Source organism: Arvicanthis niloticus, chromosome 22, assembly GCF_011762505.2.
Source record: "Arvicanthis niloticus isolate mArvNil1 chromosome 22, mArvNil1.pat.X, whole genome shotgun sequence".
Taxonomy (NCBI): Eukaryota; Metazoa; Chordata; class Mammalia; order Rodentia; family Muridae; genus Arvicanthis; species Arvicanthis niloticus.
This window is the reverse complement of record NC_133429.1, coordinates 9,595,626-9,621,160: the sequence shown is the minus strand read 5'-3', so window position 1 is coordinate 9,621,160 and position 25,535 is coordinate 9,595,626. Positions and strand designations below refer to the sequence as shown.

The 25,535-nt window shown below is 35.5% G+C and overlaps 1 protein-coding gene across 1 annotated transcript in view; it reads left to right on the top strand.

The window, feature by feature from the left end:
* Nucleotides 1–2,090: 2,090 nt before the first annotated feature.
* The window catches only part of LOC143436015 (rho GTPase-activating protein 20-like), a 29,045-nt gene continuing 5,600 nt past the window's right edge, over nt 2,091–25,535 (top strand). The window contains exons 1-10 of the mRNA XM_076919831.1: nt 2,091–2,199; nt 5,241–5,421; nt 6,219–6,368; nt 7,936–7,977; nt 9,082–9,163; nt 14,858–14,935; nt 15,943–17,033; nt 20,072–20,257; nt 23,825–23,995; nt 24,358–24,497. Coding sequence (XP_076775946.1) covers nt 20,140–20,257; nt 23,825–23,995; nt 24,358–24,497 — 429 coding nt within the window. The 5' untranslated portion in view covers nt 2,091–2,199; nt 5,241–5,421; nt 6,219–6,368; ... (3 more) ...; nt 15,943–17,033; nt 20,072–20,139. The remainder of the gene's footprint in view (nt 2,200–5,240; nt 5,422–6,218; nt 6,369–7,935; nt 7,978–9,081; nt 9,164–14,857; nt 14,936–15,942; nt 17,034–20,071; nt 20,258–23,824; nt 23,996–24,357; nt 24,498–25,535) is intronic.

Here is a 25,535-nt window from a genome sequence, read left to right as displayed (position 1 = left end):
ACTGGAATGGGGGCTGTATTAGAAGCTGTTGCCTGTCCTTGTGAAGTGTTCTAGCTGTGCTACATTGGGGCTTCAATGGAAGATGAAGCACCTAACCTTGCAGAGACTTGAAGTCCCAGGATGTGTGTGGGTGGGAAAGGGCAGGAGAAAGAAAAAAAGATAAAGAAAGAGAGTCACAGGAGTAAGGATTTCAATTACAAGGACAAGGCACACATGACAAAAACCTGTATTTCCATGGAGGCATGTGAATAACAACAGCTGAAGTAAACACGCATATCCAGTACCCCTGGGAGGAGCACAAAACACTCCAAGAACAATTTGTGTTTGAAGAAACTGAGGCTGCAAGAGTCACATTTTGTTTCCTTGGGGCTTACTCACAAGCATTCAGGATTCTGACACAACTCCATTCTTTAAATGTGTAATAATTGTATATTCTATAAATGTGCATGCATAATGGTTTCTAATTTTGGAACTTGCATGACTTACCATGGAGTAGAAATCCTCAGTTTACTTCACATTGTTCAAGAGGAACAAACTTAATTCTGTCAGCATTGCAAAGTGAGTTATGTACAAATTCATAATTTCTGATTGAGAAATAATGTTTGAAGACTAAATATTTTTCTTAATTTTTTACTTAAGTGCTTGTACTAAGGGAGTAAGTAGAATGATATATAAATATAGAGAAAAAAATCTGTATAATTACAATCACTTCTAATTGACTGAAATACAGAAATCTTGGACCCATTGATAATTTGGTCATTTACCTTAATCTATCAATTCCCATATTACAAGATTTTTAAATTTATTCTGAAAAGTAATGAATATTTGTAGTGTTCAAATTCTGTAATAATGATTATAAAGACTGCTTTCCTATTCTGGGAATTAGGAAGCTGCAGGGGATGGAAGACCAGGAGAGCAACAAAACTCAAATAACTCATGGAAACTGAAGTAGGAATTGCAAGGTCTGCAGAAGTCTACAAGGATCCTCTGTATATATACTAGGAAAGTGTAAATGAGTGAGCCTCTGATTCTTTTGCCTTGTGTTGGGGTCTTTTACTTTCTGGTGGCTTAGCTTGTCCAACTTTATTATAATGGGTGTTGTTTTATCTTACTGTATTTTATTTTGATATGTTGTTATCTCTAAGAAGCCTGTTCTTTTCTAATGAGAGGAAAAATAAACTGAACTCAGATATGAGAGAAAGTATGTGTGTGTGTATGTGTGTGTGTGTGTGTATGTGCATGCATGTGTGTGTGTGTATGTGCATGCATGTGTGTGTGTGTGTATGGTAGAGAGGCGGTAGTGAAAACTATCAGAATGTGTTGTATAAATAAAGAATCTATATTTAATAAAAGGAAGGTGGAAGAAAATATAATGATTCACCTGATGAAAGGAAGAACAGGACCTTATTTTTAAATCTCAAACTTCAAATAATAGTAATAAAATAAAATAGAATTGTATTTTATGTTTATTTTAATGGTTTTTATACTGACATTGTAGATGATAGAATGAATTCACTTAACTAGTATATTTTATACTTAACTATAATCTGAAATAAGCATCATTGTGCTGGGAAAAATAATATACATATCTTCAATGCTGTCTGACCTCCCTATGGATGAAGCTTTCTGAATCTATTCAGTAAAGCACATTCATTTGTAAGGTCTCCTATGATTCTTGCATGTTGGTCTTTCAGGTTCACAGTGTTAATGATATTTCCTTTCATGTATACCTTTGATATGTAAAAACATGTATTGAGAATATTTGGAAATGAATATGCATTTTACAATGTTTCTCCTTTTTATTAACTGGTATTATTACTAATGAGAATCTATAATGTATCTATCTATCAATCATCTATCTGTCTATCATCTAACTATCATCTATCTATCATATCACACATACTTTTGTGAAAATCTATTATTTAATAAAAATGCCTATGGGTCAACAATTGTTAAAAGAATATGTTTTTAAAACCAAAATATTGAAGGACATGAAATGCACTTGTCACTTTGTCAACTATAGCATGAGCCTTTGAATCTTGACATCACAATGACCTGCCACCCTGACTCCCAAAGACTCCTCAGACTTCAGTGGTTGGTTTACCAACTGCAGTGTTCACTTTGGTTTTTAGTGCCTAGAAGGAAAGCGATAATTTCAAGTCCATTGATTGGTTTTCGATTGTAGGCTCCACTGTAAAGGTATGTATACAATAACTAACTTGATTATTATGATAGTCTAATGGAATCAAGAAGTGTTCTATCGTGATTCCTTCAGAATATGTGAACTAACTTTTACCTCAGCAGTGTCTTAATAAAAACTTATTCATTAGAAATTTTTAGTACCAATATTCTAAAAAAAACAGAGTTGTCAGGTAAAGGGTGGTATGCTTTGAGCCTCCAGGAGAAAGTTTTCTATAAGTCTTCAAACAATACCTATCTTGCACATGAAAGATGATTGTTGTCTAGACTATTTAATTGTTTTTACCTACTATGAACACAAACTTTTGATGTAAACTGGTCAGACTTCAACCTAGAGTCTATGAACTCTGTGGTTTTCAGAAAATTGTTATTTTTTCCTAGATATGTTGTGGGTTTTTTTAAGTTTTCAATATTTTAATGTTCATTCATGTCGAAAGGAATCGGTTTCAAAACATATTCATTTATTTTTCGATATCATGAAACTGAGTTGGTATTATTTTTGTAAACATCTTTACATTATTGTGGAATGTGAGTGATGATAACCATTGCCTGCTGTTCCTCCTGACTCCTTGAATCTCATGGGTCTTAACTGCTTTTAGGCAATAGGTGGTGTCTCTCTACATATTAATTGAAAGATATATGTTTTGGGCAGCATGATATTCACTTAATATATGTTTTAGTGCTTGAATTATATGAGCAGAGTACAGTAAAGAAACCACCCAAAGAGTATCTATGAATGTACTTGTCTATTGATTTATTATCCTTCTCTATATTTGATCTCTCACCTATATGACTTTCATACTCTACATGGTTGTGAAAACGTTATTCCTTACAAAAACTTACAGTTCAACAATTGCTAGAAAAACTTTTAAAGCCACTAAGTATAAGGAAAGGAAATGCATGTGTCACTTTGTCAGATGGCATGAGCCTTAGACTATTGATGTCACAATGGACCTACAGCCTAATTACTACAGAGCCCCCAGACTTTGGTGGTTTGTCTACCAAATGCAGTCACCAGTTTGGTGTTCAGGAGTAGGAAAGCAAAATAAAATTTCAAGTCCATCTGTTTATTGTCCTGTTTGTTCTTTTACTATCTGGGTTTATTGTCTTGCATGCTCCTTGACTATTTGCATCTATTATATAGCTACTTCCTCAACCTAGAACTGACCTTAATACTTGCATGTAGTTATAATGATCTAAAAGCAAAAAAGGAGGAGGAGGGATAGGATAGGAGGTTAAGGGGGGAGATGGAATCGGGAAAGTGGATAACATTTGAAATATAAATAAATAAAATATAAATAAAAATCTTTCAGTGAAAGAGGAAGAAAGACTAAAAGAATAAAAAAATTCAGGTCTATTAAAAGGTTCTCCCTTCCAGGCTGCCCAGAAAAGGTATTTTATAACTAATTAGATTCTCATAATAGACTAATCATATCGGTTAATGTTCTTTCTTCATTTCTACAGATCATATGAGCTAACTCTCAACTCAGCAATGGTTTCTTGAATACGTAGTGATTGTAGAAATATTCAGTACCAGTCTTCTCTAAAAAAATTATTCTGCGAGGAGAGGTATGCTTTGAGCATACAGGCGAAGGGATTTTATAAATCTTAAAAAATCTGCCCAACTTATAAGTGAGGATTATTTTATATGCAACCCAATTGTTTTAATCACATGACCACAGAGATTTAAAAAACAATTGGTCAGACTTTTTTGGTACATTCAAAATCTAATAACTTGCTTGCTTTCTTCAGATTGTCATAGTTTCTAATACATATTGTGTTCTTTGGAATCTTTCCAAGGATTTGAATATTAATTCCAATAGACAGGATCTACTTTCCACACATGTTCATTTGCTTTCAATTTTGCTTATTGTGAAATTGAGTTGGTATTTTTTGTCATATGTTTTACATTATTGTTTGAAGTATTAATGACAACTGTTGGCAGATATATCTCTTTGACATTTTGATTCACAGGAATCCTAAATGCTTTCCAATTAAAAGATATGGTGCGTCTGTACATATTGTTTGAAAGATATAACATGTTTCTGCCAGAATTATATTCCCTTAAAGAAAATGTCTATCATAAATATACCATTTATTTGAGCAGGTCACATTAAAGAAACCACCAGAAGATTTGCCACTCCAGTATCACAGGGGAGAATTTTATTAGGGATATGAGAAGAATCATGTTCAGAGGCAGGTGGAAGAGTTCTGAGTAGAGACAAAAAAGAAACAGATTTGCTATGGCCAAGTCTGGGTATTAGAGAAGGAAGAATATCAGGAGAGAAAATGGGGATAACTTGAGTAGGAGAAACTTTGCACTCATAAAGATGGAGGAGACTGTATAGTTAGCATAGCACAGGAGATAGAGAGGTTTGGAGAGGTACAGAAATCTAGGTGGAGACTTAAAAATGTACAAGTGTTTTTACTGCCCAGAATCCATGATGATATCCGTACAGGAGCCACAGGCAAGAGTCAATGAAATGACCCTTTATTCTGGACAAAACCAACTTCACATATATTTTTGAGAGCTGAAGGGTTGGTTTGATTGTTTCTTTGTTTGTTTTGCTGATTTGACCAAGATCGAGTTTTTTATAACAGTTTTGACAGCTCAACTGAACATCAGAAGTCTTTGGCTTGAATTGTTTAGATTAATCCAAATACACCTTGAAAAGACAATGTACACCACCTGTAGATTTCTAAGTTTTCATCATTCAAAACAGTTTGGAGAAGGGACAATCACTTTAAGAGGAAATTAGTTAAGGAAACAGATATATAGGCCAATAAAAGAAAAGACGTGTGTGTGTGTGTGTATATATTTTTTCAGTAGGATATCATTTGTTACAAGTTACAATTAGTCCGTTTTTACTCATTTTTTAATTTCATACATGTATATCATATGTTAACTGCTATCATTATAAATGTTGCTATAATATTTCTCAGATTTTTTTCAACTTTACTGCATTTTAATATCATGAACTCTTCAAAATATAGTATGAACATTGGTCTTATAACTTATCCACTAAATCTTGTTCTGTCAGGTGCAGACCTGTACCAGGAGTATCCTATATTTTCGATATAGAAATAACTTGTTAAGGGTGACATGGAACAAATGCATCGAACCTTGCTGTGCCAAGGCCCTGTGGAAATCAAGAGCTACAACGAAAGGAAGAAAAGATATCTATCCTTATTTAATGATGTTCTGGTTGTGTCTAGCAACCTGTGAGTATATGCAGCATGCATTCCTTACTTTGAGAGGCTACACTTTACTTAGGCCTTTTTGTACAAAAATAACCTATGTCCTTTTACTTCATTTTTAAAAAAGATTACAATTTATTTCTCCAGGATTGCAACTTCTCTTTCCTCTACCATGGTTTAGGTTTGGTGGACACCCCCTACAAGTTTCTCAATAGTTTTGACAAATGTTTTAGACATAATTTTAAAAAGAGAATTATTTAATGTGCTCTCCTGCTACCAATTTGGTAAATTTGGCTGCCAACCCTGATCAATCACTGTAATATACAGAGAAGGATGTGGAACATGAATTTTATTCAGTCAGGCAATATTTCAATATTGTTTATTTTGGAAAGATTATTAAACGTAATTAATTAAAATATATAATCTTAACTAATATTTTTATGGAAATTAAGGAAATAAAGCAAACTGGTTACTACTAAACAAAACTGATGAAAGAAATCTTGAAACACATGGCGTTCTAAAACTGCCATATGTATATACACATATGCATACACAATATATATTCATAGATTAGTCATTCACATTCTCTCGTCCAAGATCAATCAGGCTATGTCAATTTGTGTGCATTGGGAATCTTGTATCCAGTAACTTCTTTCAACACATAATTTGTTGAATTCCATCTACCATGGTTTGAACTGTGCCTGAGTGATAAAATGAAGGAGTCCTGTTCTGCTCTGGGGCAGGAAGAACTGGGTATTTCTACAAGCGATTACAACTACAATGCAAATCAAACTAACAGTTATACTTGCTTCTCTTTCTAGGAAAAGGAAGAAGTTTAAGATAAAATGTATATTCCCACTGAATAACCTGTGGGCCTTGGATGATGTGTTCCTTGTCAGAAGAAAGGAAAACTGTAGTTCCAAGACCCTTTACATATCTTGGCCCACTGGAAATTTTTATGTCATCTTTCGGTAAGACCTACAGTTTGGACCTGTATTCACATTAGGATAGCTATGTAAATTGAAGGCCAGTTAATCCTTCATAATTCACAGTTTAAACCAATTAACCAGAATGTTTGCAAAATACAAATCCATTTTAGTCTGATTGTATACAGGTTGCCAACTCAAATTCTTCTCGTATTTGATGGTTCTAGAGTATTCCCCAATTGGAAATCATTACCTTCAGTGTTCACATGCAGTGATTCCTGATCACAGCATCAGAACCAACCCCTAAATATCACCATGTGACAATATGTTTTCTTGCAATTACATCACTTTTTATTTTACTGACATTCAATAAGTTATGTATATATGTGTCTGTGTATGTTTGTGTGTGTAGGTTGAGGGGTAGAAGCATGAGCCACCCTTCTGATAAAACTGGTTGCACCTGGAGGATAGAGTGGGGAACAGTTAATGGCACAAACAAGAATGTGCCAGTCTTTGGGCAGGAATGATTTCTCCATAGAAAATCAGGTTGAGTTAGAGATGTTTGAACCATGGAAAAGGGGAGAAGAAAGTTCTGTGAATGAAAGATTTTGCAGCATGGATAATTATTTTCAGGGTAAGGAAACAATGTACACATAATTTACAGATGGAAAAACTATACCTGACATAGGGTTGTGAACATGGGGAAGAGTAGTAGTGCATTGGGTAAGGGTTGCTGTTTGGATAAGAAAAACATTGAACTACAAGATAATGTTGATGACTATAAGACACTGTGATTGTGTCAAATATCAATGAGTTCTAACTGATTCCACATAGAATTTGCAGTTATAAAATGTTAGCATTGTGAGTTCATCTTTAATATATCTTAATTGAGAGTATTACATGCTAAAGTAGAATAGTGGTGGTCTTATTAATTTATACCAGGAGATTTAATGTGATGATACACAGATGAAGTACTAGTTTCTAGGATCTCCTGTCTTCTATGAATCATGGTACATTTCTGTGTGAATATGTCCTCACATTAAGAGACCACTGGACTTTTTCCTTTTCCTCTATTTTTGGTGGTATACACCTTTATATTTGAATTAATTTTTTGGAATGTTTTTTATATTTTAGATATTATCCCCTTTCCCCATTTCTCCCCCACTCAGAAAACCCCTATCCTATCCCCCTTCCTTCTGCTTCTATGAGGATGTGCACCAACCCACCTCCCTGCCTTCATATTCCCCCACACTCAGGCATCCAGCCTTCACAGAACCAAGAACCTCCACTCCTACCTATGTTCAACAACTAACTATCCTTTTATATATATGAAACCGATGCTAGGAGTAATTGCTGGCCCAGGCATAATCACACAGCTCTTAGAAGATGGTCAAGTCTTGACATTCCCAACTATCTTCCACAGTATATTCAACTTCCTGTCATACAAATGTTCCATGAAACATGTCATTCAGAAGGGCAGTCATGTGGGGAATGCCATCTACCCCGTACCCTCATGGTGGCCATTGGCTCATAATAATTTTTATAATTTTCATGTGAAATAATCATATCATTCTCAACTCTCTAATCCTGTTTATCTCTTTTAACATTACAGTTCGAAAGACGAGAAAGATCAATGGTATTGTTTTCTGAAAAGGTATTTTACTTGTGATTATACTTTAATTCTGTAACTGATATGGGAATTGCAGTTTGTGCTTTATTTCTTTCTTAAAATTATATTTGGTAGCCTGTCTCCAAGTATGTTGTTGATTAGATGATCACTGGATACTGCTTTCGAGTCTCCTGTCTATTGCATATTTTATTTAATTTTGAGGAAGTTCTGTATTCATTGTCTCCTCTTTCTATTGGAGTAAATAGTACTCTTCAGTCTTACTTTAAATTCCATTTCATAGATGTTACTCTACCGTGTGCATCCAAAGCATCTGCTACTTTCTCTTTTGAGGTCAAGCAGATTTAAGGGAATTTACTGTAATGACTTACATTCTCTAGTGCAACCAACCCAACATTGGGCAGCTATGAATGAGAAATCAAAAAATCTAGTAGTTTTTCAGTCCATGAGGCTAGTTTGTTTCACCTGATCTCCTGTATAAACTGGAATCCTGAAGAAGTAGATATCAACAGATGTGCTGGCAGTAACTGCAGTCAGGCAAAGAAGAGTGAGTCTGCCTTCTGTCAATGTCCTTATGTAGACCTCCATCAGACGGTGTGGCTCAGATATGTGTACCACCATGCCTAGATTGGGACCTTGCTTTGTTCCAGGCAGACCTTGCACTCAGAGATCCACTTCCCTCAGTCTTCTGGGATATTAATCCCATGGGTAGGTGTGCCAATTCTATCTTGCCTGGGCCTAAGCAATTCATGGCACCTTTGCCTCAAGATCTCCATGTCAGGGTCCAAGTCAAAAGCCTGTGTCTTCCAGCCTCAAGGTTTGGATTACAGGTGTGCCCTCCATTTCTGGATTGTAGCTCATTCCAGATGTAGTCAGGATGACAACAACCTTGCAAACAAAAAGTTCTGATGACATGCTGTGCTTCCTAGATCAATGTGCTATTACCTGACTGAGGTTTTGGTTCTGAAACATTTTTAAATGATCCCTAATCCAATAATGCATATTGCTAAACTGATTGTCCTGTATTTAACACTAAATTGGTACTTATAAAATATTGACAGTGATTAGCTTAAAAGAAACTACTAACAAATTAATTTTACTATGTTTTGTGTTTTTATTGCATTTGAGCAGAGCCATTGATAAAGCCAAGAAGGGTATCAAGAAAACATTCTCACTGCAGATATTCACCGAGAACATCCCAACCTGTGACAGTGTATGTGGAAGTCAAAACTGATATTTCAAGTTCATGACTAGCAGAGAGAGGCAGTTTGTAGAGTAATGGAGATGGAAACAGAAGAAGAGGGTGGAGGGGAGAGATAGTAAGAATTTATGTATATGGAAAAGCTGTAAGTGTATGGCATGTAGACTTGTGTCTTTTATATGTGAAATGTAGAAAGAAATATGAAGCAATTTTGATCCACATTATAGAGCAAGATAAAAAAAGTAAATATTTTTTCTTAAAGGACTGAAAATTGAGTCAGGTAATTGCAACAGCATACATTTCCAAGCCAAGGATTATTATTATTAAAATTAACCTGCTTTATCCCAAGTTCTTATTTCTTATATATTAACGTATATGTTGTTCAAGTATCATTTATTTAATATTTCTGATTAATCAAATAATTATATAAGATAACCATAAACAATCTTAAGCAAAGCAAAATATTATCAAGAATTAATTTCCTCCCCACATCCACATGGATCATAACTTTTTATCTCTGTACCTCTGTCCTCTGCTCCTTCAGGATGTCTCTTACTGTGCATCCTGACACCTGCTCTGGAAGGCCCAGTACATAATCATGGTTCTTGATCCTCTTATTTAGTTGAATGTTCTAGGCATATGGATACATTTTCTTGTATCTTCTGTTTAGAAATATTTTTATTAACTTACCATTGGTGTGTGTTCATAGGTGTGTACAGAGCTTAGAATATATCTCATGACCTCACACGTACTACATAGTAATTTTATCATTGAGTTACACACAGGGCTATTAAATACTTGCCTATTTTTTCTAATACTTATATCATTGTTCCATTTTCACTATTGGCTTTAGTGCAGATCATAAATTTAAATGTTATGCAGCATGCAGAGCGTTGAAGACCATTCCTACTGTAAAGCAGAACAGAATGTAGCCCAGAGGATCACCATCTCTCTGACTTTTATAAATGCTAATGGGTATAATAAGTACCTAGAGTCAATATTTGAACATATCACTTTTGAAATTGCACTCAATTTACCAAGATGTGTATAATGATCACCACAGAATTTGATCTTTATACTCTTTTCTTTTTCATCATTTATTTACATTTTAAATTCCAGATTTCATTCCCCCTGTCCACCCTCTAACTCTTCCACATCCCATAACTCCTCCCCATCTCCTGTCTCCATGAGGATGTCTCCACCACACATACCCACACCCAGTCAAGCCTCTAAACTCCCTGGGGTCTACAGTCTCTTGAGGGTTGTGTGGGACTTCTCTGACTGACCCATTCCCAGGAGTCCTCTACTGTATATGTGTTGGGGTCTTCATATCAGCTAGTATATGCTGCATGGTTGGTGGTTTAGTGTTTGTGAGTTCTCAGGGGTTCAGATTAATTGAGATTTCTGGTCCTCCCACAGGGGTCCCCTCCTCTTCAGCTTCTTCCAGCCTTTTCTTAATTCAACCACAGTGATCAGCAGCTTCTGTCTATTGGTTGGGTGTAAATATCTGCATCTGGCTCTTGTCTGCTGCTTGTTGGGTCATCTGCAGTGTGGTCATGCTACATACATTTTTGTGAGTGTTCCATGGCCTCAGTAATAGTGTCAGGCCTTGGAACCTCCCTTGAGCTAGATCCTACCTTGGGCCTGTTGCTGGGCCTTCTTTTCCTTAGGTTTCTTTCCGTTTCTATCCCTGCAGTTCTTTCAGAGAGGAACATATATGGGTCAGAGTTTGACTGTGGGATGACAACCCCCTCCCTCTCTTGATGCCCTGTCTTCCTGCTGGAGGCGGGCTCTCTACATTCCATCTCCCTACTGTTGGGCATTTCATCTAAGGTCCCTCCCTTAGAGTCCTGGGAGTCTTTCACCTTCCAGGTCTCTGGTGCATTTTGGAGGATCCCCAGTACTTCCTACCTCCTTGGGCTGACTGTTTCCATTCTTTCTGTTAGCCCTCAGGGCTTCAGTCCTTTTCCCTTGCCCAGTACCAAATCTGGTCCCTTCTTCCCCCCATAGGATCTTCCACCCCTGCACACTTTCTTTCCCAGGTCCCTCTCTTCCTTCCCACCTGAGATTGCTTTTTTCCCTCCCAAGTGGGACTGAGGAATCCTCACTTGGGTCCTTTAGCTTGTTGACATTATTGAGATATGTGGACTGTATCATGGGTATTTGGTACATTCTATCTATCTATCTATCTATCTATCTATCTATCTATCTATCTATCTATCTATCTATCTTTCTTTCTTTCTTTCTTTCTCTTTCTTTCTTTCTTTCTTTCTTTCTTTCTTTCTTTCTTTCTTTCTTTCTTTCTTCTGACTAATATATGATCATTAGTGAAAACATACCATGCTTGTCCTTTTGGGTCTGAGTTACCTCACTTCTGATTGATATTTTCTAGCTCAATCCATTTGAATGCAAAACTCAGGATGTCCTCCTTCTTAATAGCTGAGTAACAGGAAATGAAGCACAGTTTCTGGATCCTTTCTTCTCTAGTGTGACATCTGGGTTGTTTCCAGCTTCTGCCTATCACAAATAAGTCTGCTATGAACATAGTGGAACACTGACCCCTGTGGCATGGTGGGGCATCTTTTGCACATTTTTCTAGGTTATAAGATCACTACTTAAAGAGAAAAGTGTAGTGTAAAGTTCTATCCAGTGAGATAAATTAGGAGAACACTCACTAGCTTGGCTGAACTAGATCTGTCTTCAGGAGAGAGAAGCAAAGAAGAGCAGATAGTCCTTTAGGGAAGTGTTCTCTTGCCTCTGCTGCTTGATGTCAGCTGTGGCAAATGCTCATTGTACATGAGCAGTTTCTCTGGTGTGTTACAACACTGCTGTGACTTAGATCCAACTCCTTAAAGGAAACATTTTTACTTATTTTCACCCACAACTCTAGTGCTTTCATATTTTATCCTGCCTTAATTGTTGAAAACATTTTCTGAATTTCTGAAGATTGGTAATAGACACTTTTCAGCCTTTCTTCATGAGATGCTATGTTTAATTCCCTTTTGTTCTTGAAGAGATGTTTTCAGGACATGAAAACATTCTAATTTGAATAAATATCCTCCATCACTTTTCTTTCTACAGGTTCCTAGTGATTATTCAGTAATGATCACTCATGTATTTGCCAGTTTTTGGTGGTTTTCTTTGGTATTTTGTTTACAGTTTGGCCCTTTAGGTTTAAGAGTTCTTTGAATCATCCCTGTATTTCATTACACTTAAGATAATCCTGTATTTTTTTTCCTTCGGATGAATTAGGAAAATATTTTTATTATTCTTACTTATGGATTTCTTGTCCTTGCAATTTTACTTCTTTAAATTATTTTTAGGAGTGAACGTAGATTTCTCAGACTCTCTTGATATTTTAAAACATAGATGGAGATGATTTTAGAATCATCTTTATTTGATAATTTCATATAATTATAGAAATCCACTGCCTACTCACCTGCATGAATCCTAAGATATCCCCAAACTTCTCCGTAAGTTGTTCATGTCTTCTACTATTCTTGACTTCAAATACAAATATGTAAAATATTGAGTTTTTTACCTAATATTGTAGAGATAACAATTAACTACACTGTTTTCATGAGTCAATGCCTATGTCATGGCTGGAGGACAGCATTTTTCTACAGGCCCTGATGGTTTTAAGTAATATGTTTTGAAATTCATACCTTATCGATAGCAAAACCCCACTCTTTGACATTGTTTATTAATATATAAATTCAATAGTTACAGGATTTTTATCTGAGTGTATACTTCCTTTTTTATACAGTAAACATTTTTGTATCATTGAACAATTACTAATTTTTTTCCTCATAGTAGGAACATGTGATCTATCATAAGACTGATCTTCTGAGAATTACTTACATATCCCTGGTTCACCATGAGTCAAGAAATATTTTAACATGTTAAAAAACCCATCTGTCTTTCATTTTCATACTTTAAAAACATTATTTTTAGAACTATTTTGGTTAAAAAGTCTGTCTCTGAAATGTTTCTGTTTTATAAACAACATCAGCATCAAAAAGAAATGTAACATCTTTGCAAATATTAGTAGATCTTAATATATTTGAAATTCTCTGATAACACAGTATTTCACAATATGTGAATTAAAATCTATGTGAATTATTTCTCTACCTCCTGTGTGGTTTTTTATAATAATACTTTGTTGTTTTTAAATTTTACAGAAGTTTTCAGATACTCAACAAAATATCAGAAGCTTTAATGTATTATGCTCCATTTGTGTGTGTCAGTGTGTGTGTGTGTGTTCATGCATGTGTATGTGTGCTCATGTATGTGGTGTTCGACTGTGTTCTTCTAGAATATGTGATTTCTGAATCATGAGCTATGTTTTCACCTTTAGATGACTACATTCTGAGCAGATGTGCACATTGGTTCCTTCGTGTTTACATTAAAACTACAAGAACAGAGCTGTTCATACACATTCTAAGATATTTTGCCTAATTGTTACTCTATGAATAGCAAGATATAAAATCAGGTAGTATGAGATGTCCTTGTTCATAAATTTCAAGTAGAGTCTTGGAGAAATATACAGCAAAACACACACCTGCGCACACACACACACACACACACACACACACACACACACACACAATTATTTTCAGGGTAATAGGTTATGCCCAGCAGTTAGAAGACACTAAAGAAAACTCTGTGAAAGAGATGGCTTATGAAGTGGTTTCCTTTGGTCTTGCGTCAAGATTGTTTATAGATAGTGGGGAGGCAGCACTGTGTCATGATTCTTACATAAAGGATTGTTTCTGAGAAACTTACAATGCTTATGGCAAATAGCTGATACTGTAGAAACTAACTTCATAAAGATATACCTATCTACTCACTGTCATACACTTTGGTAATGTATTAGAATTCCAGTCTATCAGTGGTATCTTCTCAGAATCTTATCATTTGTTTTCATGCTATTTTCTTCTTGATGTTTTCCTAGGTCTCTGGAGCAATTTTTAAATGTGAGAGGTGGTAGAGAGCTAATAATACAAGCACTTTGCTTGTTCTTGGCAGTATTAAGTGATGGAGTAATTCTAAAATATTTATTTCGGGTTCCTAGTTCTATCACCATTACTTATTTCAGTGCTGTATATCTGTATATTATCTAACTGTATAAAAGCATGTACTCACGCACTGTATAAAAGCATGTACTCACTCACTCACTGTATAAAAGAGAGTACTCACTCATCTTTTGTTTGTTTTGTTTAAAATTTTTTATTTTTGTTTGTTTTTGGCTTCTTTGATTTTTTTAAGTGCAGCTGCTATTTGTCCTGATTTTCCTAGAACTGAGCTCATGCTGTGTATGAATGAAAAGGTGTAAAATGATGAAGTCTGGATGGAGAGGAAGCAAAGGGTTTTGCTCTGTGTTAACCACCCTCCATGCTTTCCATGGCCATAATTCAAGAAAAAAACCAGGATTCTGTGCTCCTGCACCCATGGCTACTAAGTAATCCTTTATTATACATAACCTGTTACAGTTATGTTTGAATTCCAAGTACCCACATAGTTAATTTTGTGATTAATATGGTAGACTGACAGTCTTTCCGATTTAACTCAAGGGCATAAAACTAATTGTTTCTTCTGTATTAGAGTTGCCATTACACACTTTAGATTATAGTATGATTAGACACTAATTTTGTAATCATGAGGTTCAAAGTTATTTTATACCATGCTTCTCTGTACTTTTCATAGCCTTTATGTGTACCAGCAACAACCAGAGATACGGTGAATGATATAATGAAGAAGCTACTACCAATGATTAGAGTGCCTGTAAGTTATTTTCAAGTTACTTTGAGTTAAACTTGAATTTTGTTTTTGAGGTATGTGCAAGTGTGTATGCAAATAAATAATACATATAAAACTTAATCATGATAAATTTACAAATCATATTTTACAATCTTTTTGGTATCTAAGATATAATAATAATCTTTACAGGGATTTTTTCTTAAATTTCTTGCTGCGATTTCATAGAAATTAAACTCATAGCCCAAGGATATTGAGCTATATTTTTACTGTTACTAGACACTAAAGATGCATCCTAACAAAGTGAGATTAATTGGTCATATGCACACACAATAATTTAAAAGATGCCAACCTTAGAGACAACAAGATTTTTTCTCTCTTTCTTTCTTCTCATTTTTTTCTTACTTTCTCTTCATTAAAATTTCATTGATTTCCTTCATTGTATATAAATCCTTTCCTCTCTCATTCCTTCATGTTTTCATTTCTCTGTGCATCAAGGTGTAAGTGTGCATGTTCTAGTGTGGTGTTGTTACTTTTAAATCTATAATAAAGATTTTTGTATATGTTCTTTCTCTCTGCATACATGTCTGTATATTTGGTCTTTCTGTTTTAAATGTGCATCTGTATCTCTGTCTATTTCTGACTTTCTGTGTGAGTGTGTCTCTCTGTCTCTCTGTCTCTGTCTTTGTGTGTGTATATGTGTTTATTGAACATGTGTATGTTGCTCTCTATCACTTCCTGTGAGTTTCTATGATGACTCTCTGAGTGTCGTTCTGTTTCTCTGTCTCTATCACTCTTTCTCTGACTCACTATTTCCTCTCCTTGTGTGTTTTGGTGGGTGTAGGTAAGAGTGTCTGATTGAGTGGACTTTTATCCCCTAGTGTAATACTTAAGAACTCTATGGGACAATTTTATTGATTTAATCATGAATCAGCAAGAAAGTACAATTAATGATAACACCAGTTAGAGCATATTATCACTTTAGTCACTCCTGAAGGTTGCTAACCATTTCTTTCTTTTCATTTATTATTTAGGTTTTTTTGTACTCCATATTTCATTGATGACTGCCGAGCCCGCATCCACCCTCACTCATTCTGTTCAACATCCTATACCTTTTCCTGACACTCCTGTCTCCCTGAGGATGTCCCCACCCCTCATCTGCCACCCAACCTGACCTCAAAACACACTATGGCCTCCAGTCTCTTGAGGGTTAAGAGTATCATCACTGATTGAACACAGACCCGGCAATCCTCTGCAGTACATGTGTTGGGGGCCTCATATTTGCTAGTCTATGCTGCGTTTTGGTGGTCAAGTGTTTGAGAGATCCCAGGGATCCAGATTGAGTGAGACTGCTGGTCCTCCTACAGGGTCATCCTCCTCAGCTTCTTTCAGCCTATCCCTAATGCAACCACAGGGGTCAGCAGCTTCTAAATACTTCAACAGAACGTTCTATTTATATGAATGTTTTGAATGGATCCATTACTTGGTGTGCAATAATAATGTTGTGGAACTTCTTTCCAGTATCTGGCCTATTTTCCAAATTAGACACACCTTCGTCCTTTCTACAGGCTGCTTATCTCTGAATGAAAACCAAAAGTTGTGTGTAATCCTAGGCACCTTCAAAGCTTCTCTGTTTTTGTGTATTTTTCTCCTGTTGCTGAAGCAACCATAGCTTTCAAATGTTCTTTATCAAGTCAGCATAATCACTGGGAGTATATGACTCTGTGGGTACTAGGGTGTGCTCAAGCCAAGTCAACCTTCAATATTCTACTGACAGACTGGAGAGATCTATGCAAGTAATTTTATAATTTCTTTGTTACTCTTGATGGCAGAATGCAATTATTCTACTGTGCAATAGACCAAGGTTTCCTCAGAGAAACCAAGGGTTTTCTCTGAAATTAGTCCTGATGTCTCAAACCCGTGGTCAGAACACATGCCATTAATACTGGTTCTAGTAATTTCCCTGCTAGAGAGCTTGAAATTGTAAGAAATGAAACCACTAGATTCTTCAAGATTCTACTGTCAGATTATTTGTGACGGTTGGTTCTTTTTGGCTCCCAGTACATTGAAGAATACCAACTGTGGTTCTGTCCTGGCCAATGGGAAGCTCCAAGATTACTCCATGGTAAGTAACAGGAAAATCTAAGGAAGGACCAGCTGAGTTCAGTAATCTAAGCCTCAAGTCTCAATGTTTTCATTATTTAGTCTTAAATATAAGTACACACTAAAGCAAAATAACTAAATAGTTTTTCATTTATTATATTCATAATTAATAATTTTAATACAGCTTTCTGGCACATGATAACATGTCATTATGAAAGAGTCGTAGGTCTAGCAAAAAAGAAATAACTGAAATTCTATGTTTTTTTTGAGAAACCTAATTTTCCTAAAAAGAGAAAAAACAAAACTTGGTATATATTGTTTCTGAAGAAAATAACTGAAAAAAATCATTTGGTGATCATTACAGAAAATCCTACGAGTAGAAGAAAATTTTCAGTGATTTCCAACACCCAGGTAATAGCTAATAGTCATCCATAACTCCAGTTTCAGGAGATCAAACTCCCTGTTCTGACCTGCTCAGGTATCAGGCTCAGAATGATACAAAGATGTACATTGGAGCCAAACAGTTACAACCAGAAACAAGTCTAAAATTAAAATGAGAACAGGTTCAAAGAACAACTCACTGTCTTTAAGGAAACTTTAGCCACAAGCCTTTTTTTCTTGTGTGTGTGTGTGAAGGTTTTTCATAAGCAGTAAGAAATTTGGAAACTTTAAAAATAATTCTGTTCATTCTAAACTATGTAGATTCTGTTTCATAATGAAACAATGTGTTTCATAACTCAGAGATATATATATACATATCTCTGAGTCCATGTGAAATATTCAGTTCACATCTTCCTTTGACCAGTAATTCCCCCATTGAATGAGAGATTATTATCAGATTATTGCAGACTTCCTGATTGAATCACCTGCCATTCCTTCTAATGCAGTTTTTAAATTTCTCCCTAACTATATTATTGCCAAATAAATAATAGTAATAAAATTATCAGAAGCATTTGGATAAGATTTAAATTGTGAGATCATCAAGAGTGCTTGCAAAGTTGATCTTTTAAAAGCTAACGGAAACATGAAGCTCTAATGCATAAGGTGACCTTCAGACAAGTGACAGTAACAATGTCTTTTGGAGATGAGAGAATATTGTTATTCAAAATTTTCTCATGTATCTTGAAAAGAATCTGTGGGGATATTCTTGATCATTTGAAGGAATCCAAAACCAATACTTTTGGTTGTCCTCAATATTTATTTTCAGGGCTTTAATGAACTAGACCCTAAACCCACTCATTGGACTTTATTTTCCTTCATGCTACAGAGTATTGCTATTGAGTCCTGGCAAGTAAAGAACTCTAAACCCTCACTATTTCAATCAAATGAGTGCTGAAAGTATAGGAATCTGCCAAAATCATCTTGTCTTTTTACTTTTTATAAGGTGGACACAATAGCAGTACTCAGTCCATGAAAAGATAAATGCAGACATTTAAAATAAATTTATGGAGTGAAATGTGACAAATTGATAATATTTTAAGGTTTGGAAGAGCTTTGTTCATCATGGATGCTTCAGAAATCCCAAGAACTTAAAGCTCTTCTTAGTTTCTCAGCATGATTTTAAATGTATTTCAACCCACAGGCCATATGCTAGTAAGTATCCCTCATGTCTATATTTTTTCCCATTGATCACTGGGAAGGATCTGGAGTCCTTTCATCTCAATATTCCTTTAAATCTTGCTCTCATTGTAGCACTGACCTTCCATAAGTGTCAGAAACAAAGGCAAATCAAGACTTTAATCATATTGGTGATTCATCAGAACTGGACAAAGCCAAGGGTTCATACTCCCTAGAAAACCATGTCTATCACACAGCACATACTCTTTTGACATTTTGTTAGAGAAGAAATAACTTAAAACAGGGGAGAGCACATTAAGAACATTGATTTAATTCCAATTTTGTATTTGTAGTTCTGGCCCAGAGCTAACTGTTTGTTGGAATAGTCTAAAAGTGCTGTTGTGAGAAAGGAATTATTCTTACTGCTTGTGAGATGTTGGAATAGTCTAAAAGTGCTGTTGTGAGAAAGGAATTATTCTTACTGCTTGTGAGAAATCTTCAAACACACACACACACACACACACAAAAGAAAAATGTCTTAAATTGCAGTTTCCTTAAAGACACTGAATTGTTCTTTAAATGTGCTTGCATGCCCTCCCAAGGTGTAGCAGATAGGAGAGAGTTTACTTCATCTGTTATTGTTCATATGGCTCTATGAAGAAACACGATTTGTTTATCCAGCTTTGGAATTGTACACATTCCTCTGGTGACTCTTCTTAACCTTCAGTTTATAAATTATCTGATGTGATGAAAAAAGGTGTCTATTGCATGCACATTCATCCTATCTCATTATTAGACCACATTCTTCCAGGTCCATGTCTCCAACTGGAGTACTAAGAAACTGTTGTGTGTCCAGAAGGGCTCATGTATTTTCTAGAGCATAAAGCATCACCCTGACCATTGTGAAGGAGAACAGCAATGGGAGGAAGCAGAGGCCATTCCACTTCACTGATTCCAAGAAACCCTGTCCTCATACTGTGAATGGAAATGGACTCTCTATAAATGTGGTTGTCATCATGACAGAAAAAAAGTATTGGACAGAGAAGTGCTTTCTATGGCTAATAGATTTACTTATAGAGTTCTATGCTCCAAATGATATGAAGACATATATGCAGTGGGAATTATTTAAATTGATTAATATAAAGCTAGACAAGTAAACTAAATTTCTCATGATGTAAACATCTTATTGATATTAAGACTACAACAGGCAGGTCTTAATACTGTTAGAACAGAACACAGCAAAATCTGCCAAACAAAGTGCTCTGGTAGATATAAATAAAGTGATAAATTGAAAATTATCTCCTCGATTTTAGGGTTTTCAGCTTATACATTCTTCCTTTATGATAATATCTCTGTAAGTCTACTAATGCTTAGAGTATACAGTCTACATTGTCCAGAAGAAGAATGAGACACAAAGCAGAGCAGTGCATGCTAAATCCCATTGGAAGGTTTGCCCACTCATTATTACTAGATTTAATTCATACTCTTATTTTCTTCTTATAGGCCAGGAGTGTCTACATGATATTATACTGAACAACCTTCAAACTAACTTCAATAGAAGGAACTCAAAAATGTTCCCTGCTTTTCTCACCTTGCCTGGGCTGCTTGTGAACGACATATACTTGGATGCACAGGGGCAATTCATCTTAAAGCCTGCCTTAACGTACTCACCTACAAGCCAGCAGCAAAGTGAGTCCTCCACCTTCCTTCAAGTACCAGCTCAGTTCCCGTCTCAATTTGGCACAAAATACCAATGCATGTTGTCATTTTCTTGCTTGAGGAAGGGGCACTGTAGAAAACAAACCGCAAACAAAACAATATGGCCCAAGTCTAGCCTGAGATCTCTATATTGTTATATAAAGCTTGATTATAGGAAGAACATTATATTTGTTCTAGATAGATAGTCAACATAAGCTGGTATGCCCAGACACTATATGCACATGAGTCTGTCTGCACACATCTTTTCTCCCATTAGAATATGATTTCCCTTAGTTTCATGATCAAAGCAGAAAAGGACCTAAGAACTGCATTTAAGCTATTGTATTGCAAGAGAAACAGGAAAGTTATATGTATGGAATTGAAGATCATCTTTTTCAGACTAAAGTAAAAATAACGTTAGTCTCTTGGGCCAGACTCTAGTTTTCTTTTTTTAATCCACTATTTTCTTCATTTACATTTCAAATGTTATCCTCTTTGAAAATACCTTATTTCACTCTTCTCTTCTTGCTTCTATGAGGGTGTCCCCCCACATACCCACTACCACGTGTTCGTACTGGCTTTCTCATACACTGGGGCATGAAGCCTTCACCAGAACAGGAGCCTCCCCTCCCATTGATGTCCAACAAAGCCATCCTCTGCTACATATCCACCTGGAGCCATGAGTTGCTCCATGCGTACTCTTTGTTTGGTGATTCAGTCCCGGGAGCTCTTGGGACTCTGGTTGGCTCATTTTGTTGTTCTTCCTATAGGATTGCAAACCCCTTTGGCTCCTTCAGTCCTTTCTCTAACTTCTCCACTGAAGACTCTGCTCAGCCCAATGGCTGGCTGTGAGCATCCACCTCTGTAATTTATCAGGCTTTTTCAGAGCCTCTCAGGAGACAGCTATATCAGGTTCCTGTCAGCAAGCACTTCTTAGCATCCACAATTGTGTTTGGATCTAGTAACTTTATATGGCTTTGATCCCCAGGTGTTGCAATCTCTGGATGCCTTTTCCTTCAGTCTGTGCTCTACACTTTGTGTCTGTGTCTCCTCCCATGATTATTTGGTTCTCCCTTCTAAGAAGAACCAAATTACCCATCCATACTTTGTTCTTCCTTCTTCTGGAGTTTCAGATTGTCTTTGAATTGTATTTTGAGTATTCCCAGCTTCTGGACTAACATTACTTTATTAGTGAGTGTATATTATGTGTGTTTTTTGTGACTGGATTACCTTACTCAGTATGATATTTTCTACTTGCATCCATTTTTGTAAGAATTTCATGAAGTAATATTTTAGTAACTATATAGTACTCCATTGTGTAAATGCACCACATTTTCTGTATCCTTTCCTCTGTTGAAGGACATCTGGCTTCTTTCTAGCTTCTGTTTATTGAAAATAAGGCTGCTATGAACAAAGTGGGAAAGGTGTCCTTGTTATATGTTGGGGCATGTCTTTAGAGACTTTAAGTTTTTGTCATACAGAACAAAAATGCAATTATGCTATTGCCTGGAAAAATAATGGTGTTATTATTAGAGTCACACTAAGGTATTTTTATTTGTGACTATTGTGAAGGGTGTCATATCCCTAATTTCTTTATCAGTCTGTTTCTCCTTTGAGTGGAGGAAGGCTAATGATTTATTTGAGTTAATGTTATATGCAGCCACTTTGCTGAAGTTGTTTATCAGGTTGAGGAGTTCACTGGTGGAATTTTTGGGGTCACTTAAGTATACTATTATATCATCTGCAAGTAGAGTTTTTTTTTTAATTTCTTCCTTTCTAGTGGGTATCTCTTTGACTTCTTTTTGCTGTCTAATTGCTCTGGCTAGGACTTCAAGTACTGTATTTAGTATGTAGGGAAAGAGTGGGCAGCCTTGTCTAGTCCCTGATTTTAATGGGATTGCTTCAAGTTTATCTCCATTTAGTTTGATGTTGGCTACTGGTTTGCTGTATATTCCTTTTACTATGTTTAGGTATGGGACTCGAATTCATGTTCTTTCCAAGACTTTTATCATGAAGGGGTATTGTATTTTGTCAAATGCTTTCTCAGCATCTCATGAAATGATCATGTGGATTTTTTTCTTTGAGGTTGTTTATATAGTCAATTACATCAATGGGTTTCTATATACTGAACCATCCTTGAGTCCCTAGGATGAAGTCTACTTGACTATGATGCATAATTGTTTTCATGTGTTCTTGGATTTGATTTGTGAGAATTTTATTGAGTATTTTTGATTCAATATTCATGACATAAATTGGTCTGAAGTTCTGTTTCATTGTTGGGTATTTGTGTGGTTTAGTTATAAGCATAATTGTCAATTCATAGAACTATTTGGGTGGTGTTCTTTCTGTTTCTATTTTGTGGAATATTTTGAAGAATATTGGTATTAGGTCTTCCTTGAAAGTCTGATAGATTTCTGTACCAAACCCATCTGGTCCTAGACTTAATTTGCTTGGGAGACTATTAATGACTGCTTCTATTTATTTAGGGGTTATGGTACAATTTAGAGGGTTTATCTGATCCTGATTTAACTTCAGTACCTTGTTTCTTCTACACCTTTGTCTGGATTTCAAATAGATGTGATAATTAAGGAATGGGGCTTTTAAAGTTGAGTTTTGGATTTAAAAAAATAATAGTGTAATTTTATTATTTTCCTCTTTACTCAAATGTACCCCCTTTATAGTTTTTACGTTTTTGTTTTTATACAAATTTGTTGTGTGTGCATATACACACATACACACACAGATAAATTCATGTGGATTTGAACACATACATACAACACACAAAAGAAACCTCATACATCTTATTCAGTTTGTATCATGTTACTTGTGTTTTCAGGCCTGACTATTCTGTTTTAGACAAATAGCGTGTATGTTCTACACTCACAAAGACTGTTTATTTTATATTTTGTTATATGACTCCTTTGTTTATTCTGAATGCTTTTGTTTTAAGTAGCATATATAACATTTCATTGTGGTCCAAGTTTTGAAAATAAGTCTTAGAAGAGAAAACTAAACTTTGATCTCAGATTTGAACTTACACAGTTAAAACCAGGGTCCAGAATTGGATAAAATAGTCATATATACATTTGCATGAAGGGGACATACTACTGATGAGAGACGTTTAACAATGGTTCTTCAAGCACAACAAGAAAACTCAGGATGCAAAGAGCTTCACTATGACATTTGAAGACGATAGAAAACTGATTGATGTGAATAAAAGTGAAGGTGGCTATGAAAACAGATATAACTACTGAAGCACCTGCCTGTACAGAGTTCAGGGAAATTGTTCAATTGGACGTCAATTATCTTATGATGCAATGTGACTTACAGAGCATCATCTTCTCAGTATTCACACTAGATCATGTCATAGAGAACACTACATCCTGTCTTAGAGACATCTCTGTAAGATTGGTAACAGTGTAAAGTATTGGAAAGAATATATAGACACTATAGGATGACTAACCCAGTAGAACAGAGACTTAATGCAATGGAAATTTGGTTTTTTAAAAGAACTGTAGAAATTACACGTTCCATGTAATGATCTCATTTTCTCCTCAGATGTTAAGAAAAGACATGATAAGGAACAAAAAACTTTGGTGACATCATATTTCCGTCGTGGCTCTGTTCCTCAGCTGTACCAAGCATGTACTGTCCCAAGAGTTAATTCGAGAGAACAACCCTTTGGAAAAGAGCTGAGTTCTATTTGTCTTGATGGCAAACTGCCCACAGGCAAGTCTTGTTGTGAAGTGCAGATACTGCTGTTAATTTAAGTTGCCCATGGGTGTTTAGTTAGACAGTCACAGAGGTGGAGTAAAGTTTGGTACTATATTATTGCTTGACTCCATTACCTATAAGCATAGCTTTCAATGCAAATACAAGAATTTACATTTTATGCCAGAAGTATGAGCCATATACAACTAGATATCCAGTGCCTTATGAATCAGTGTCATTATTATAAATGTAATTATGCTGATTAGTTATTTTCTGTGTATTTGTGGTGATGGAGAAGGCATTCAGGTTGCAAAATGTAAAGGGCATGCAAGGCCTAAGTGAATTCAGTTACAACAAATAACAATTTCCTTCTTTATTAGATTCAGAGAAATTACAAGCAAATGTGTCTGAAACCGGGAAAACAATTTTTTGGAATCCACCATCAGCAGCAAAAAACCAACTAGTTCGTCAATTTACACCCACTGTTACCATGGACAGAATGCTGCCTGGTCCAATACTTGTGAGCTTCATTTTGTGTTTCTAGAGTTGTCCTATTTCACATAATTTCTGGGAATCTTTGTTCTAAGTGTAAATTATTTCATCAAACTAATGAATGTATAGATAACCTATTCATGAGTGTAAGATTTTTTTAAACAGAAATAGAAACTACTGAAGTTTGAGTCTTCTAATTTAAAGAAAAATGAAAAGAGAGAAAAGAAATTGTATTCCTATATTTTGCACTGATTTCAGCAAAGACCCAAACTCACCAGCATGTTGGATGAAATGGATCTATGGAAGTTTCCCCCTCATTCTCCAACTATCAATTCTGTCAGCTGTGTTATGATTCCATGTTAACATAGAATTTACCTTAATATCATCGCCTCTGAGATTACTCCATCTTATAATTAAAAATATCTACAAACCTTTATTTGATATTATCAATGCATTAGATGGACATGTTGTTCTTTACTCTATATATTGCTCTTTTTATCCTAGTGGACTATATATTATTGCCACCTACTATAGTTTAGTCTATTTTAAATACTGTACTAGATTTCCACTTAGTGCATAATAATCATTTATGTCCAGCATCTATTTTAGCACTAAGTTTTCATCAGGAATTTATGCTGCATGGGAACAAGTCTATCTTGTTAGACACATGAGAATTACTGCCCACTCCTCAGGTATTTTAGAGCAGACTTTTCCGTCATCAATAACTGTAATCATGTAATCAATTTCAAAGAGCAAAAATATGGAGCAAATCTGTGTGTGGTCATCATTTTTACAGACTGAAAACATGGAAAATGACTGAAATTGGGTTCAGTTCACTGGGTTCTTAAATGTGACAGTATCTTTAGATAAAGATAGTTGAAAATAAGAAGTCACAGAGGAAGGAAATGAAAGTCTCAGAAGTGTAGTGAAAAAGAAAGCTTTCTTAAAAACACAAATGTTAGGATTTATAATAGAGGTTAGGGCAGACAGGAAGTAAAATAGTGATTTGATCTTCATAAGAGAAATAGCCAATAGTAACTTAGATTGGCATGCTTGAGAAAGATAA